This window comes from Salvelinus namaycush, chromosome 1 (genome assembly GCF_016432855.1).
Source record: "Salvelinus namaycush isolate Seneca chromosome 1, SaNama_1.0, whole genome shotgun sequence".
Lineage (NCBI taxonomy): Eukaryota > Metazoa > Chordata > Actinopteri > Salmoniformes > Salmonidae > Salvelinus > Salvelinus namaycush.
The window spans coordinates 14,305,673-14,323,808 of NC_052307.1; the positions used below are offsets into that span (position 1 = coordinate 14,305,673).

General features: G+C 43.0%; 1 protein-coding gene across 1 annotated transcript in view; it reads right to left on the bottom strand.

Annotated features, from left to right (window-relative positions):
• Window positions 1–11,724: 11,724 nt before the first annotated feature.
• The window catches only part of LOC120050470 (retinoic acid receptor RXR-alpha-A-like), a 78,135-nt gene continuing 71,723 nt past the window's right edge, over window positions 11,725–18,136 (bottom strand). Inside the window, exons 10-15 of the mRNA XM_038997062.1 lie at window positions 16,349–16,518; window positions 15,916–16,045; window positions 15,496–15,628; window positions 14,905–14,996; window positions 12,028–12,133; window positions 11,725–11,887 (exon numbers count right to left, since the gene is read on the bottom strand). Coding sequence (XP_038852990.1) covers window positions 11,725–11,887; window positions 12,028–12,133; window positions 14,905–14,996; window positions 15,496–15,628; window positions 15,916–16,045; window positions 16,349–16,518 — 794 coding nt within the window. The remainder of the gene's footprint in view (window positions 11,888–12,027; window positions 12,134–14,904; window positions 14,997–15,495; window positions 15,629–15,915; window positions 16,046–16,348; window positions 16,519–18,136) is intronic.

The following is an 18,136-nucleotide window of genomic DNA, read 5'->3' on the forward strand; positions in this document are numbered from 1 at the left end:
CCCACATGTTTTTGAACATTACTTTTCCTGAGTTTTCCCCGCATTCCCAGCATAAGGCGCTCGTCGATTCAGGCGCAGCTGGGAATTTCATTGACAGATCATTTGCCCATAAATTAGGGATCCCCATTATTCCAGTGGATATGCCCTTCCCAGTTCACGCCCTAGACAGTCGACCATTAGGGTCCGTTTTGATTAGGAAGGTCACCGCGCCCCTGGTCACGAGAGTGCTCGGGGAGGTGTCTAGGGGTTTCCGTTGGTGCTACTACGGTGGAAAGTCCAGACCAGGTCTCCACCGTGCGCATTCCCCCTGAATATGCCGATTTGGCTCTCGATTTGGCTCTCGCCTTCTGTAAGAAGAACGTGACTCAATTACCACCCCCATCGAAAGTGGGATTGTGCGATAAATCTCCTGGTAGATGCCGCACTTCCCAGGAGTCACGTGTATCCCCTGTCACAAGCGGAGACGGCGGCTATGGAGACATATGTCTCAGAATCCCTGCGTCAGGGGTACATTCGGTCTTCCACTTCACCCGCCTCCTCGAGTTTCTTTTTTGTGAAGAAGGAGGGAGGTCTGCGCCCGTGTATTGACTATCGAGGTCTAAATCAAATCACGGTGAGGTACAGTTACCCGCTACCTCTCATCGCCACAGCGGTTGAGTCAATGCACGGGGCGTGCTTCTTCACCAAACTAGATCTCAGGAGTGCTTACAACCTGGTGCGTATCCGGGAGGGAGACGAGTGGAAGACAGCATTCAGTACCACCTCAGGGCATTATGAGTATCTCGTCATGCCGTACGGGTTGATGAATGTTCCATCAGTTTTCCAAGCCTTTGTAGACAAGATTTTCAGGGACCTGCACGGGCAGGGTGTAGGACATTGAGCAGACGTTACGTACAGAGCCCGCTCCCCTCCAGTGTCCAGCTGGGCGTCTGTATGTTCCGTCTGCTGTCTGCGACCGGCTAATCTATTGGGCCCACACGTCACCCTCCTCTGGTCATCCTGGTATCAGTCGGACGGTGCGCTGTCTTAGTGGGATGTACTGGTGGCCCACTTTGGCTAAGGACGTGAGCGTTTATGTTTCCTCCTGCTCAGTGTGCGCTCAGTGCAAGTCTCCTAGGCACCTGCCCAGAGGTAAGTTACAACCCTTACCCGTTCCACAACGGCTGTGGTCGCACCTGTCGGTGGATTTCTTGACCGATCTTCTTCCCTCACAGGGTAACACCACGATCCTGGTCGTTGTGGATAGTTTTTCTAAGTCCTGTCCTCTCCTCCCTTTGCCCGGTCTCCCTACGGACCTACAGACTGCGGAGGCCCTGTTTACACACGTCTTCCGATACTACGGGGTGCCTGAGGATATAGTGTCTGATCGGGGTCCCCAGTTCACGTATAGGGTCTGGAGGGCGTTCATGGAACGTCTGGGGGTCTCGGTCAGCCTTACCTCGGGTTTTCACCCCAAGAGTAACGGGCAGGTGGAGAGAGTGAACCAGGATGTGGGTAGCGACCTGAACAACAAAGAAAACTATACTACACACTTATATACCTCGTTAATGTGTAGTACTTACTATAGAATGGTGTAGTATACTGTAGAATACCATAGTAAATACTACAGTTTAATATAGACAACAAAAACATTACAGTAAATACTACAGTAATGTCATCAAAAACACTACAGTAATTACTTTAGTATATACTACAGTGTTTTCGTACTACAGTATTTATACCAAAGTAAACTGTGAAAACTACAGTATAACGACAGTATTCACAACAATATTGACGACAGTAGGGTGGATATGGTGGGTGGAAATGGTTTCATGGCTGGTCTGACTGTTTGAATTAATGTGTCTGAAATGGGCATCGTCTGCTAACGCTCTGACATGGTGTTGCTCTGCCCCCCCCCCCCCCCCCCCCCCGGTATACCCACTGCAAACCCTCCTCCTCCTTCTCCCTGTGCCATGGCACCCATGATACTCAGCCCCTCAGGCTATGTACTGTCTCACTGGTGGAGGGTGGCTAGACTGACATCTGAGAACATGACAGAACCAAGTGTGTCTTGCTCTCGTCAAACAAAGAAACAAAAGAAAGACACCTACTGTAAACTTATTTCAGCTGTCACAGCTACTGGAACAACTTGATTTACACCTAGCATTAAATAAGTAAGGAGGTGGATGAAATGTCTGTTTTCTACTGGCCAGAGTAGGAATGATCCAATGATACAGCAGCTCACGGGAAGGGCTTGGAAATTCACATGTAGAACGTTTGGTCAGAATTGATGTTGAAATTCCACAGAGAGTATTTTCTATTGTAAGAACCCGTAGGTTCTGACTGTAGTTGTAGAATGAGCACTATCCTGCTGAGCCTCTGTTTCTGACAAGCTGTCGTCGGGCAGAGCGGCTCAGCTCGCAGCCCAGCTCAGCCTAAACCTGGCCCAGACTGTCCAGGCCTCTGGACCACACATCCACACATCAGCCCTTTATTCTTCCTTCCACTGGGGTAATGGAAACTACGGCGCGGTGTGGAGGGGGAGGATGTGGCCGTGGGCCCTGGGCCCCATCGTGGTTGGCACCCCCCTAACACCACTACACCGAGAGGTCTGGGCAGGCAGGCCACACTGAAAGAATTACAGTGGAAACACTGCAGCGCCCATGCTGCATGCCTTCAAATGGAAGGAAATCCTGGACATGTAGAGCCCATTAGAAAAATACTTGAGGTTTTAGAGAAATTGGGATAACCTCGGCCCTGGGTAATGCCATGCTGTTTATTAAAAAATTAAGCGGGGTCCATATGGAAACCATCGCAGACTTCATGCACAAACCAATCAAAAGGGCTGCTCTCCCTGCTAATAAGGGTGACCATGACGTTTTTATAATGTTATCCTACTGTGCGGCTTGGTAATGACTGAATGACGGGGATATTTTATCCGTGAACGCACAGGGGGGTCCTGCTGGTATTGTTAGAGCAGAAAAGACATTTGGGGTGAGATGTTTTGCCTTTGAATTATCAGCCCAACAAGTGGAAGGTACTTTTTACTAGTTGGTTAGCAAACTTGTTTTCAAAACTCCACTGCAAGCTTGTTTAATGAAGACAGGAATATCAGCCAGGCTGTCTAATTTGGAAGCATCTAAAAACCTTAGACAAGGTTCAATTGAGGCCAACAATTAGTTATATATTTTTTAGAAATGCAGTATGTAAGGGGCATTTCTAAAAGCTGGACCTGTTTTATTTGAGCATGAGCACTGACTGACATTACATGTCCGTTGTATAGTATGTGTTTTGACTTGTATGCTGTGGCCACTGTTTCCACAATCTTTGGCTCAATCGCCTTTTGCCAGCTCTTGGCCCTTTTACCACACTCATACAAAGCTCTGTAGCCCTGATAATCACACCTTACTTCGCAAAGCGCTACTCTGTGAGCTATGCAAACAAACCCTTAAACACACTTGGCTGGGCTGCTACAGGAGATAGGCTCTAATCCCTGTAGTGTAGGCCTTGTTAACCTGAAACACTGCTATAAATTACCTTTATTTATCTGACCCGATCCTCCACCGTGAAGCAAATTTTGAGGGGGAAGGGATGGGGGACAGGTTGTCTTGATGTTATCTGTCTGGGTGTGGGTCTGGGTGTAGGTGCTATCGGCCTTGGTCCATGTGAAGACTGGCTCCCTGTGTTTCCTTTGCCTCCGTGTGTAGTCAGGGTATTCATTAGAAACTGTTTGTCCTCTATCTGAGATGGGCGCCAAGCCCAGTGTTGCTGTCAAAGTCCTGGCTGGTCTGTGTGTCTAAACTATAGTACGTCATCTCACCACGGCTACTATCACAGCACAGTGGCACAGACAAAAACAGGAAATCCATCCAAGACCTCAGGTGCAATCTATAGAATGGATCATTTCTGCAGAAGTATAAAAACAAGGTCTTACAAAGATGTGAAATAGTTGGATTTGTCTTACGGCTTGGCACATTTCTTCCCTGTATCATCATGACATATGAAAAACATTTGTCACCAAAGGCCCAGCCTAAGACTGTGTGAGAACACATCTCACATTATCATGGCTGGTGTCCGAGGGCCCCACTATGGCATCAGGCACTGGGATCTGATGTTTGTCCCTCTTAGAGACATCACCATGGGCATCCCCCCATCAGAGCCACTTGTGAAATGTGTCTGTTTGAGAAGGAGCGACTGCAGCATCTGGCACAGTGATATTGCTGCCAAAGGCCTCTTCCATGTGTCACAAGGGGTCAGGGGTCATTACGTCAGACTCCCTGAGGGTTAGTGATAGGACCTCAGAAGATGACTTCAGAGACTGTGTCTTTGCTAGCGAAAATGTAAGATGTAGATTGTATTGTTTGCCTCATATTATATTCTACCTGGCTATGATAAAAATGTGAAGCTATAATATGGACAGTGTTTGATCGTGTATGACCTTACTGATGTCCTGTTTCTTTTTCAATAACATCCATGAAGACCAGATAAAAATCTAATTTTTGCTAAACAAATCAAATTTTATGTCAATACTGAGAGGAAATGTAAAGGATTGGGGTACGAATAAAAGTCCATAAAGGCTATACACTCATTCTACAGTGCCTTTGAATTTACTTTTAAAACACGAGTTTGGCTCATGCGCTGAGCTATGCATGCCTAGTTTGTTAATTTAGCCTAGCAGATGCACTCATATTCCCATGCCCTGATCACAGTCAACACAAATCTATTTTGTAACATCATGGAATAAAATATAATCAATTAGAAAATTATAGATTCCCTAAGGAAAAGTTACAAGTGCATATACAGTAGGCCTACCCGATGATATGTGACTTGTGTTAAACAACAAATGGCTTTTTCTCTAATTCATTGATGATCAGATACTTCAGTTGTAACTGGTTCTGTTGAGCTCAATTTTTACAGTTGATAGACAACTTTATCACTGTTCCAAACTTAGATTATCCTCTTTTTTAACAAAAGCCTGTACGTCTCTGGTGCTGCAGCATGCGCTCATTCGTTGTCATGCTCTGTTGTGGGATTAAAAAAGATTCTGCTTGTCTCCAGTCATGTGAAATGACATAGAATTGCATGAAATGCATTTATAAAAGGACATTTTTGTCTAGGACCGCAAAAAAGATAGATTCATGCAGTGCTTTTATTAAATTGGAAATCTTTTCACCCCTACCCTTGTCGGCGGTGTTATCACGATCGTTATAAGGAGTGGACCAAGATGCAGCGTGGTATGTTTCCATCCTTTTACTTGGAAGAGAAAACTTAAAGCACAAAACAATCAAGCGAATAAACAAAACTAGACACTACATGCAGTGCAGAACGCAACTACACACAAACATAGTCAAGATCCCACAAATATAATGGGGAAATGGCTACCTAAATATGATCCCCAATCAGAGACAACGATAAACAGCTGCCTCTGATTGGGAACCATATCAGGCCAACATAGATATACAATTCCCCTAGATAACTCACTCTTAATCACACCCCGACCCAACCAACATAGAGAATAAACAGCTCTCTATGGTCAGGGCGTGACAGGTGTTCTGCGAATCCAACACCTTCTGGCTACTTTGTCACTTAATGTTTACAAAACAAAGACCTGTTTCTAAAACTCCATATCTGGTCTGTGCTAGGAGTGAGGGTAAGCATGTTCATTGCTATCCACTTTATGTTTTAATGATTGTTTTGGGTATAGGGGAGGATCACTTGTTTTTTTTCAAGTGTTCAAGGAGGGTCGAATAAAAATATATTTTACTCCAGGTGTCCCTCATTATAAATAACGTACAGTCCCTTACTGAGTGGAAATGTAAAGGATTGGGGTACGAATAAAAATCCAATAAAATGAAACCATAGAGAATAATTTCTACTGGAACCACATAAGAGTTAATAAAGAGCTAAATCTCTTTTGGTTTTCAAAAAAAGATCCAGAATTCATATTTTGTGGGAACAGTTTTCCAAGGAAGCATTTTGAAGATGAGGTAAGACATTTGGTAGTGCTTGTTGCTAGATTCAAAGCAGAAATGTTTCAGTTTCTCATCTTGAAAATCTAAAATTGGCAATGCAGTTGACTACATTAATTATCAACTAGCAACGTCCCCCTGTGGGTTTCTCCACTTTGAAGATTCCTCCACATCAGAGAGCAGATTTAACCATTCAGCAGACGAACAATCCCATGATCTGATCACAATGCCACACGCTGTCTGATGGCAAAGAGAGATAATAGCATAAAAACAAAACCGCTTCATGGGAAAAATCCAGAGGAAGAAATGTGGCCAACTTGTCCGACTCTTCTCCAGTGATTGGAACAGATTTTTTTCCTCCTTTGCTCTGAGACAGAGCGCTGTTCTAATCCTCTGCTCCCATTGTTAGGCCGTGTGTGGGACTTGTATAGGGAAATGACTTTTTGATGGCGGTGGTGGGGACAGTGAGCTTTGCCAGAGAAGGTTTCAGAAGTTAACGGGCCGGTTTCTATGTTGACGTAAAATCTTGGCTGGAACACCAGGCTGCTGACTATAAGGGTTATCTATTTCAGTGGTTTTAAAGATTATGTCTTAAAGGAAAAAGGAGAAAGCACAATATCAAGAGCTAGTGAGATTGTTAAAAGGAAAAGGTTTAACCAAGACTTACACACGATGTAATTCTCATACATCTAAAGCTGATTTATGTTGGCAGAAAAGAATGGTTTGGAATCATCTGTAAGCTGTAATCATTTCAGTATCAAGGCCTATTCTCAGTGTCCATTTCAACAAGAGTTCAAGTGCTAAAAGAAACTACTTGTTTTGAATTGTACAGTCAAATAGAAACTGTTGGTCCATATAATAATGTCATCATAACCTAATGTAACCTGATGACGTCCGTTTACCCAACACTCTCCTTACCGTACAGAGGCAGGGAAAAGGAAGGCGAGAGCAGCATGGTCAGTCTGGGCTGAGCCACACGGCTCTTTTTATTTCATAGAGTGCGTAAACACTGAGGCTGAACTTAACAATGCTGAGAAGGATTCAGACAGGACAGGCAGGCAGGCAGGCAGGCCTCAGGCACACTGGCTGGACAGTCAACAGCCATGGGACCTGAAGTGTGTGTGTGTGTGTGTGTGTGTGTGTGTGTGTGTGTGTGTGTGTGTGTGTGTGTGTGTGTGTGTGTGTGTGTGTGTGTGTGTGTGTGTGTGTGTGTGTGTGTGTGTGTGTGTGTGTGTGTGTGTGTGTGTGTGTGTGTGTGCAGTGGGTATTGTGGGGCATAGGGTGACCCTGTCTTTCCCAGACATGTTATGGGGGCAATAAGGGGAGGGGGTATCGGTCTTCAGCCAATCTCACACCTATCTTAATTAATCACTAATTGTCATTGTGGAGTATGAAATGATCAGACAGTGGAGGCAGAGAAAGAAGAAGCAACACGGGTGTGTGTGTGTGAGATCTGCTGCACCAGAAAGAGAGTGAGTCCCACCAGCTAGCTACAGCCAGGTCAGATAACTGCTATGTCGTTGGCCTTTGCGCTGATAATCCTGCAATGACTGGCATTTCCCCACCACCTCACCTCAACCTTCTCACACTTGTCAGCTGTGGCCACCAGCAGGCTGATAGGGCCTGTCAATTAGCAGATAATGGTAGGAGGGACTGGATGTCAGAGCGGCCGGGGATCCCGGCAGAGATACATCAGACATTCGTCTCTTTACCCTGGGCTATGATGTTTTGTTAGTGAAGAAGCTCTGAGGGGGAAAACAGCCGTGAGGACTGAGGAAACTTGACAAAGACTGGCACATTAGTTAGGGGCTCCCTATAGCTCCTCTTAATTCAAAGAGACATCGCAGCCCAACTCTCTATGAGGACATCAACGAGACCAGAGAGATGTCGGCCGATGAAGGCATGAGACAATATGCCCAGCATAAACTCCAGAATTAGGACCGGCCAGGTTGACATTTTGAAAAACGTCCTGTCAACACAACCTGTCAGTCTTTCTTATGCATCGTTTCAGGAAGCTGCTGCAAACGTCATTCAAATTGTCCAAAATTGCAGCAACGTCAGTGCTGTCATTCACTCTCCAAAATTACTCACCAAAATCACCAAAATTATGAAATTAACTCTTCTTCTAGGACACAATATCCTCAGGGGTTACATTTCGGTATTACCTCTGTATGGTTGTGGTTAGGGTTATGGTTAGGGTTAAAACAGAAAAACTATACAAACTACTGTACTAGAAATGTGAGAAAATGTCTTTAGTCGTCCTCTCAAACAAAATTCTTGACTTTGAGATGTACTCTGGCTGAACATTCTCAGTCATATTAAGTGAGCTGACCAAAGTCACAGATGTACTCTGGCTAAACATTCTCAGTCATATTAAGTGAGCTGACCAAAGTCACAGATGTACTCTGGCTAAACATTCTCAGTCATATTAAGTGAGCTGACCAAAGTCACAGTTAGGTGTCTTTGACAACATTGTTCTGCAAAGATGCTTTGCCTCTTCCCCAATCACTATTTCATAACAGCCTTATCAACTTAAAAATAACACTAATTACCTTTTTCTTTGGGCAACGGAGACAAATAGTCCCCTGGAGATGATTAGTCATGTCAACACACATCACTTCAACCTGAGTGAGACTGAGCCATGTTTAACATTACCTTTAAATTCAATCCAGACTACCAGAACTGGCAGAACTGCTTATTGGACTGCCAACACCAGTAACTTATGATCAGCAAAAAAAAATTAAGGAGTTTTGCAGAAATATTAATGTCACATTCAATCAGTAATAATTAGGGGTAGAGGTATTAGTGCTTTGAGCTTTGGGAAAAGCAGGATATACCTTATTAAAAATGTGCCACGTCTTTGGCTGTCTTGGCTGTGATATCCCCCCAATTCACTATGCTCCTCCTGCACTAGTTTTGTCAATGCCACTTTACAAAACAGCAATGTCTCCCTCTAGAGGTATGCATGTAACATAACAGTCTACATATTGCCCTCCGCATCACACATACACATAGCATATTACAGATAGTTGGCATGTAGCTTTTCAATAGTAAAACATTTCATATGATACTTATTTAAACAGTGTACCCTAGACACTGTGCTGACAGAGGCTGTACCCTACACATGATTTGGTCCTCTGTTTAAATAAGTATCATAAGAAAAGTTTTACTATTGAAAAGCTTCCAGGCCTTTAATGAGTAACAGTGAAGTACAAGCTGATGATAAACTTCCTATTTGCACAGGCAGAAAAGGCCATCAGAATAGTGTATTCACACCTTGCCACCTTTATAGCTAACACCATTAATATTTGTATTACATTATAAAAACGAACAAGTTGTACAAGACATGGCAAACACATGATTTAAAACTATACATCATTGGGGAATCGACATCATGGGTTCATTGGGTTGAATTGGTGCATGGGTGCATTGCAAAATGTGACATCAGCTATAACTGGCCTAGAGCAGCATGTGTAAATGTAGCCAGGTCTGCAGCGAGTTTTCTGCTCAGGTAAGCCAGTAATACATGCTCTCTAAACAGAACAGGTCAAATAACGACAGTGAATAAATAAATCATTAAACATCCCTATGAACTACATTTGTTCTTGGTTTACTTCCCAGTAAACAACAGTTTGGTGGAGTAAGACAGTTGAACTGAGCTCATGACACATTTATAACCTATATTCTTCAATATTCAATGGCTATATATCATTATCTTTAAAAACCAAAAATGGACGTAGATTGCCCCTTTAAACGACATGTTGCCATGTTTTAAATTAGGAAAAACAAAACAAGATTATTGTTCATCCTAAATACACTAGTCCTGAGTGGCTCAGTAAGCAATGATGACGCTAAAATACGAACTAATAGATCTGCTTTAAAAAACGTGGTTGAACGAGATGCAGGCTATGTTAGCTGCTATTGTTCATTTATTGGTGGTTATTTCATTTTTAAATGAACAGTTTTTTATAACTGTATTTTCTTTCTGCTTTAATTTTTGAATTTCTGTAATTTCTGTTATTCAGGGCTCTTGGTCTCAGTATGACTCCCTGATCAAATAAAGGTTAAAATAAATACAATTAAAGTAAATCTGAGGTTCCAAAAATATTCCTGGCTGCTCTACCTGAATATTGTACTTCTGACAAACAATTCTTAAAAATTCTCTGCCGTCTTTTGATCTCATCAATCATTATTCTCTTGTCTGTGTTCTGTTATGCATGGGCTGGGAAATGTGGGTTAGAATTTAAATTTCAGTGCCCTTATCACAGTTTAATTATTCCTGGTATTACAGTCTAAAAAGTATTGCACTTACCCAGTATTACACTTGAATAATGTACGATAGGATTGGTTAGGTTTAGGAGTTATGGATAGGGTTACTCCTGTAAGTAACATTGTAACACATTGTAGCAATGAGTAATTACAACACTGCTATCTTCTCATGTCCTAATGTATTTGGACAGTTGCCTAACATTTGTGTGATGCACCAGTTGGCGGCAGAGACCTTATGTGTGTATTATATCTCTCAGACACTACAGAGAGTCACTTACAGACAGTCCCCTACACCAGGGTTTCCCAACTCCATTCCTCCAGTACCCCTACCAGTAAACATTGTTGTTGCCCCAAACAAGCACACCTGATTCTACTTGTCAACTAATCATCAGGCCATCAATGAGTTGAATCAGGTGAGTTTGTCTGGGGCTACAACAAAAATGTTTGCTGTTGGGGGTACTCGTGAACTGGTGTTGGGAAACACTGACCTACACACCGACGCATCATTCTATACATTGGAAGATGTTTACCACTGCTACTCTTTGGAAATACCGACACAAAGCAAACAGCAGCAGCATAAAACCCCCATAGCAATACAGAAATGAGCACTACATGTTGATATGTGAATTATCATTAGTGAAGACTGACCCCTTTATTGATCCTCCCCACTACATTTGCATGCTAGTCATACAGTGGAGGCTGGTGAGATGAGCTATAGGAGGATGGGCTCATTATAATAGAATGGAATAAATGGAACGGAGTCAAACATGAGGTTTCCATATGGTTGATGTGTTTGATACCATTCCATTAATTCCATTCCAGCCATTACAATAAGCCCGTCCTCCTATAGCTCCTCCCATCAGCCTCCTCTGTCCTCACAGTGAGCTACTGACTGGAGCCATTCTCTGCTTGACAAAGTTAAGTGCTAGGAGTAGAAAAAATACCCTTGGTTTTGAGCTGAAGTTACCTGAACCATTTTCCCTGTCAAGTGGTTCCAGTTAAAAATGCATTACCCTCATGTCTGCCGTATATAGTCACATGAGAACATTTTCGTTGAGGAGGAGAAGACCAACTACGAGAGACTGAGGTGGGGGTTACATGTTTAACAGGAGATCATCCTAGACAATGAGTTTTGCCGGACCATGTTATTATCACAGAATATGAGAATGACTACAAGAGGTAGACCTGTCTAAGGCAGGAGGATGATGAGGTCGCTGGTTTGTGGCACGGAGTCTTGATCAGTTATGACAATGTTCAGTGTTGAATCTGAAGCGAGAAGACATTATCATTCATTGTGAAAAAGGTCTCATGCTTTGAGTTGTTGCAGACTCTGGCCCTTATCTTCAAGACATTTCTCTTTGACACAAAACTATGATAAATACACCTACTGTACATTAAACAAAGCCATAGGTTTGCTGTCCACTAGTTCTTGTGTTCAAACTTAGTCTGTCAATCAGGCAAATTACCAGTTATCTTCGTTTTGAGGCAAGTATTGGACAGACAGTCTTTAACTGCAGTGCTGTTTCGTCATTTGGTGTGGAGCTTCCAACATTTCCGTGAGGAATGTGTCAACGGGTGTATCCCCTATCAGTTTGAAGAAGAACAGGTGCTCCAGAAACTTGAGGCCAATGGAACGTAGGGCTGGCAATCGAAGTAACAGTTTGGCAAATCTGTAAAAGACAAGAACATGTAAAGAGTGACTATGATGATAACAAAACTATTATACATCTGGATGAAATGACATATGTCACTAAGTACCGTAGAAGTAGGTTCATCAAATATTTGGTGATGACCAAACAATGACCAGTACCTTCCTGGTTGGTCGGGGTATTTGTGTTTACAGTATGCCTCCAGTGAAGCATACACCCCTTCTCTGAGAGTCTCAACCTCCCCTGGGTTTGACAAGCCTTTGGAGTCTACACATATGGAAACAAAACAGAACGTGTTATTGGTGACAAGGAAACCAACTCTGTGTTCCATATCACTTTTAGACCAACACACAACACACATTAAAACTCCTGTGTAATAGAAATGTCTGCCCAGGAGAGGGCAGTAGTAAACTACTTAACACTGTACTGGTCCAACCCAAACAATGGTTAACTTTCCAAACTGATATTAGCTTTAAGGTTCTGTTGTCAATAAGCACACTGAGCGTGTAGCGTTTGAGGTCAATGACGTGGACTTTGAAGGCAAATATTATCAGACTTATGAACAGTCTTATGTACAGAGAAACCAGCAAGAAAATTTAAACTGAAGATGTTCGTTTGACAATGGCCTATAAATGAATTCTTCACAGCAACTAAACGGAGTTAATATAGGCTTCTGCTTCTATTAATCCAAACCATTTGAGGTGTAAGTCATTGAGATCAAGTCTTAAGTACCGAACTGAATACAGTATATTAGAAAACGGTTGCCTTTCACACACACATACTAATGATGGCCTATACAGTGCATTCGGAAAGTATTCAGACCCCATTACTTTTCCCACATTGTTACGTGACAGCCTTATTCTAAAATGGATTAACTCACCAATCTACACACAACACCCTATAATGACATAGCAAAAATGTTATTTTTTTTATTTAATTTGTGTAAATTTATAAGAAATAATCAACTTAAATATCCCATTTACATAAGTATTCAGACCCTTTACTCAGTACTTTTTTGAAGCACCTTTGGCAGCGATTACAGCCTCGAGTATTCTTGGGTATGACGCTACAAGCTTGGCACAACTGTATTTGGGGAGTTTCTCCCATTCTTCTCTGCAGATCCTCTTAAGCTCTGTCAGGTTGGATGGGGAGCGTCACTGCACAGCTATTTTCAGGTCTCTCCAGAGATGATCGATCGATTTCAAGTCCGGGCTCTGGCTGGGCCACTCAAGGGCATTCAGAGACTTGTCCCGAAGCCACTCCTGCGTTGTCTTGGCTGTGTGCTTAGGGTAGTTGTCCTGTTGGAAGGTGAACCTTCGCCCCAGTCTGAGGTCCTGAGCGCTCTGGAGCAGATTTTCATCAAGTATCTCTGTACTTTGCTCCGTTCATCTTTCCCACGATCCTAACTAGTCTCCCAGTCCCTGCAGCTGGAAAAACATCCCCACAGCATGATGCTGCCACCACCATGCTTCCCCGTAGGGATGGTGCCAGGTTTCCTACAGACGTGACACTTGGCATTCAGGCCAAAGAGTTCAATCTTGGTTTCATCAGACCAGAGAATCTTGTTTCTCATGGTTTGAGAGTCCTTTAGGTACCTTTTGGCAAACTCACAAGCGGGCTGTCATGTGCCTTTTACTGAGGAGTGGCTTCCATCTGGCCACTCTACCATAAAGGCCCGATTGGTGGAGTGCTGCAACGATGGTTGTCCTTCTGGAAGGTTCTCCCATCTCCACAGAGGAACTCTGGTGCTCTGTCAGAGTGACCATCGAGTTCTTGGTCACCTCCCTGACCAAGGCCTTTCTCCCCCGATTGCTCAGTTTGGCCGGATGGCCAGCTCTAAGAAGAGTCTTGGTGGTTCCAAACTTCTTCCATTTAAGAATGATGGAGGTCGCTGTGTTCGTGGGGACCTCCAATGCTGCAGAAATGTTTTGGTACCCTTTCCCAGATGTGTGCCTCGACACAATCCTGTCTCGGAGCTCTACGGACAATTCCTTCAACCTAATCACTTAGTTTTTGCTCTGACATGCACTGGCAACTCTGGGACCTTATATAGACAGGTGTGTGCCTTTCCAAATCATGTCCAATCAATTGAATTTACCAAAGGTGGACTCCAATCAAGTTGTAGAAACTTGATTGTAGATGATCAATGGAAACAGTACCTGAGTTCAATTTCGAGTCTCATATCAAATTGTCTGAATACTTATGTAAATATGGTATTTCTTTATTTTTAATACATTTGCAACAATGTCTAAAAACCTGCTTTCAGTTTGTCATTATGGGGTATTGTGTGTAGATTGAAGAGGAAAAACAGTTGTTAAATCCATTTCAGAATAAGGCTGTAACGTAACAAAATGTGGAAAAAGTCAAGGGATCTGAATACTTCCCGAATGCACTGTATTGTTGATAGTTTAGGAGGAAAGCAAAACATTAAAATGGTTCAGGCTTTACATAACACACTACATTTGGAAAGTAGGCCATCAAAATCTATTCCTCTTAACAACCTGATTAAAATGTGTTAAACAGAGACCAGGCATTAACTTCATATAACACACACACACACACACACACACACACACACACACACACACACACACACACACACACACACACACACACACACACACACACACACACACACACACACACACACACACACACACACACACACACACACACACACACACACGAGGCTACTGGATTTGTATTAGAGAGCCTGGTTTATACTAGGATGTTGGTGTGGTGAATTAACATTAAATATAACCTTGCTCTATTCACCTCATTTTATATAGGTCTTTATATATTTTATATAGTGCTCTGTAACACAAGTCATACTGTCTTCAAATTCCTCCTCTTCACATTTACAAATGAATATGCATTGAACAGGTATATACTATATCAGTATTACTACTGTATGTAAACAACACAAAGCAACCTTGACTAAGAATAGGCTTGAAATAACAGTCTTTGTCCCATTCATGTACAGTACAGCTTGATGAGTTGCTATCCGGGATGGAGTGTGTGATGTACAGTAGACCTACCTGGGTTGAAGAGAACGATGGCTCGAAGGCACCCTAACTCAGACTTGTCCATCTGCATGTCTCGCATTTTAGACACCAGCTCAGTCAGCACTCTGTGCAAGTAAAACAAGCTACTTTAATATACTGACAACATTCCTCTGATAGCCTTGGATGTATCGCTGTTTAGAATTCATGGCCCCAACAACTCTTCAGAGACAAAATATTCATAGATTAATTCATCACTCTGCAAGCATCACAAATGCACAAAATGTTGCATGTCAGATGAAATCTGAGGGAAATATTCATGATCCTACATCAAACCTTCTCAAAAGATTTGGATTCGAAAGCATGCAAGCATAATTAGGCCAGATTTTGTGATAATAAGGCAATGAGCAATGAGCATGTAATGAGCTTGAAAAACCCATGGAATATTTATCAGGAATTTTGAGTAAAATTGGGTTTGTTAACAGTTACACTTTAAATCTTACTTTAACTGTAATTATATGATAGTACTCAATCCACTATGAGGTAGATTATTCAAGTATCCAATGGTACCAATGAATGGACTAACTGTGATGATGAGGATCTGTGAGCCAGGCTGTTAGTGTTTACCTGTCAAAGATGGCCCCCACCCCTGCACTGTGGGCGCTGTTGCGATGCACTTGGAGTCCGTTTGCCAGCAGAATGCTGTCGTTCACAGTGATGGAGCGATGGGAGAAAGAAGCTATGAGGAGCTCATTCCACCCTGAGGGGTAGAGAGGGACACCTCTAACTGGGTCGTATTCATTAAGGCATGCAATGGGAAACGTTACAAAACATTTTCCAATGGAAAATGTAAATGAGCATTTCTTGTTGGATAAGTTCAAACATCCCCTCCTTGTTCAGGTCCGTTTGGAGCCTAATGAATATGGCCTTGGTAAATGGTGGGACATCAAGTAAAAGGCGAGTAAATCCCAGTTGTCAGAGCTGCTCAGTTTGGATAAATTATTTCCCCTTACAGGTTTGACCACAGCAGATGAGATCAGACGATACCTGCTCTTAGGAGGATGACCTGGTCGTCCAGGGCCAGCTCTGAGAAGTGGGGGATCATCTTGGCCCACTCCACCAAGGTAAATAGCTGCTTGTCTGTTGCCTGGCATATATTGGTCACAGGGTCATTGGGCTGGGGAGACAGAGTGGAAGTCAGGGGGTCAAGAGTTCATCAGAGACCTGAGCTGGAGGGATACAATGAGCTTGAGTTAAATATGGCCTCTACCAAGGGGACTTTTCTGTGGTGGTTTCTAAAGCAAATTTGAAGAACATTCAGCTTGTGTCTCAGCTATACCTCCCCCCTAGGCAGTTAGCATAAGATGGGGGAATGAGGTTGTTTTGCCAGTATGTGATATACAGTGTATGCTAATATATAGTCATAGAGTCTATATAGTAAGTGATCAGTAATACGTTATATAGTGTGCAGTGAACTCACTGAGTTGGTGGGCACGCCCAGGCTCCCCTTGATGTATGTCTTGGTCTTTGGCTCCACGGCGAGCTCTGCCTCCTCTATCCTCTCCACAGACATGTCCTCATTAGCACAACCTAACGAGTCCGCCTCACTCTCGCGCCTCTCCTTAGCTCTCTGGCGCTCATCCTGCACAGCTGGGGTGAAAGCATTGAATGTAGCTTCTGTTATAGCCAGCCCCATAAAACACTGTCCAGGGCCATCTCAGAGAAGTGGGGAATGCTCTTAGCCTACTCCACCAAGGTGAAGATCTCCTTTTATAGCATGACATTTGATATGAATGGTCTCATGAAGAGTTTATGAAGGGTTCAGTAAGCTTTAAAAGTTATATTTTGTTTACAGAGGAACCAAAGTGTTAATCAGTGGTGGCTCAGTATATGAAACTATTGGCTAAGATCCAATTAAACATCAAACATTATAAACAGTACAATAAGCAGGGAAAGCGTCCGTATTCCAAAACGAGAGATAATTTCTTCACCAGCCATGCCCTGAGGGTAGATACAGGAACTGTGCTGACAGACGCTGAACCCCAGACACCGTGGTAACAGATGCTGTATCCTAGACACTGCGGTGACAGAGGCTGTATCCTAGACACTGCGGTGACAGAGGCTGTATCCTAGACACTGCGGTGACAGAGGCTGTACCCTTGACACCACGGTGACAGAGGCTGTATCCTAGACACCGTGGTAACAAATGCTGTATCCTAGACACCGCGGTGACAGATGGTGTACCCTAGACGCTGTGCTGAAAGATGGTGTACCCTATAAAGTATGCTGTCTGTGTGTGTGTGTGTGTGTGTGTGTGTGTGTGTGTGTGTGTGTGTGTGTGTGTGTGTGTGTGTGTGTGTGTGTGTGTGTGTGTGTGTGTGTGTGTGTGTGTGTGTGTGTGTGTGTGTGTGTGTGTGTGTGTGTGTGTGTGTGTGTGTGTGTGTGTGTGTGTGTGTAAATGAGGGCCCAGTATAGGGCTGAGAGAACAACAAGCCCTTTTACTAGACACACACTGCCTTTGCGGTGGTGTCTAGTGTGGTGGGTTCCTATTCGGTAGCACAGCAGAGGAGTATCCTATGGAGAAAGCTAAATCTACTCAGGGTTTTCTAAAGCTAATTAGCTTCCGTTAGCTTCATAGTCCAAATCAAATCAAATCAAATTTTATTTGTCACATACACATGGTTAGCAGATGTTAATGCGAGTGTAGCGAAATGCTTGTGCTTCTAGTTCCGACAATGCAGTAATAACCAACAAGTAATCTAACCTAACAATTCCACAACTACTACCTTATACACACAAGTGTAAAGGGATAAAGAATATGTACATAAAGATATATGAATGAGTGATGGTACAGAAAGGCATAGGCAAGATGCAGTAGATGGTATAGAGTACAGTATATACATATGAGATGAGTAATGTAGGGTATGTAAACATAAAGTGGCATAGTTTAAAGTGGCTAGTGATACATGTATTACATAAAGATGGCAAGATGCAGTAGATGATATAGAGTACAGTATATACATATACATATGAGATGAGTAGGGTATGTAAACATTATATTAAGTGGCATTGTTTAAAGTGGCTAGTGGTAAATTTTTATATAATTTCCATCAATTCCCATTATTAAAGTGGCTGGAGTTGAGTCAGTATGTTGGCAGCGGCCGCTAAATGTTAGTGGTGGCTGTTTAACAGTCTGATGGCCTTGAGATAGAAGCTGTTTTTCAGTCTCTCGGTCCCTGCTTTGATGCACCTGTACTGACCTCGCCTT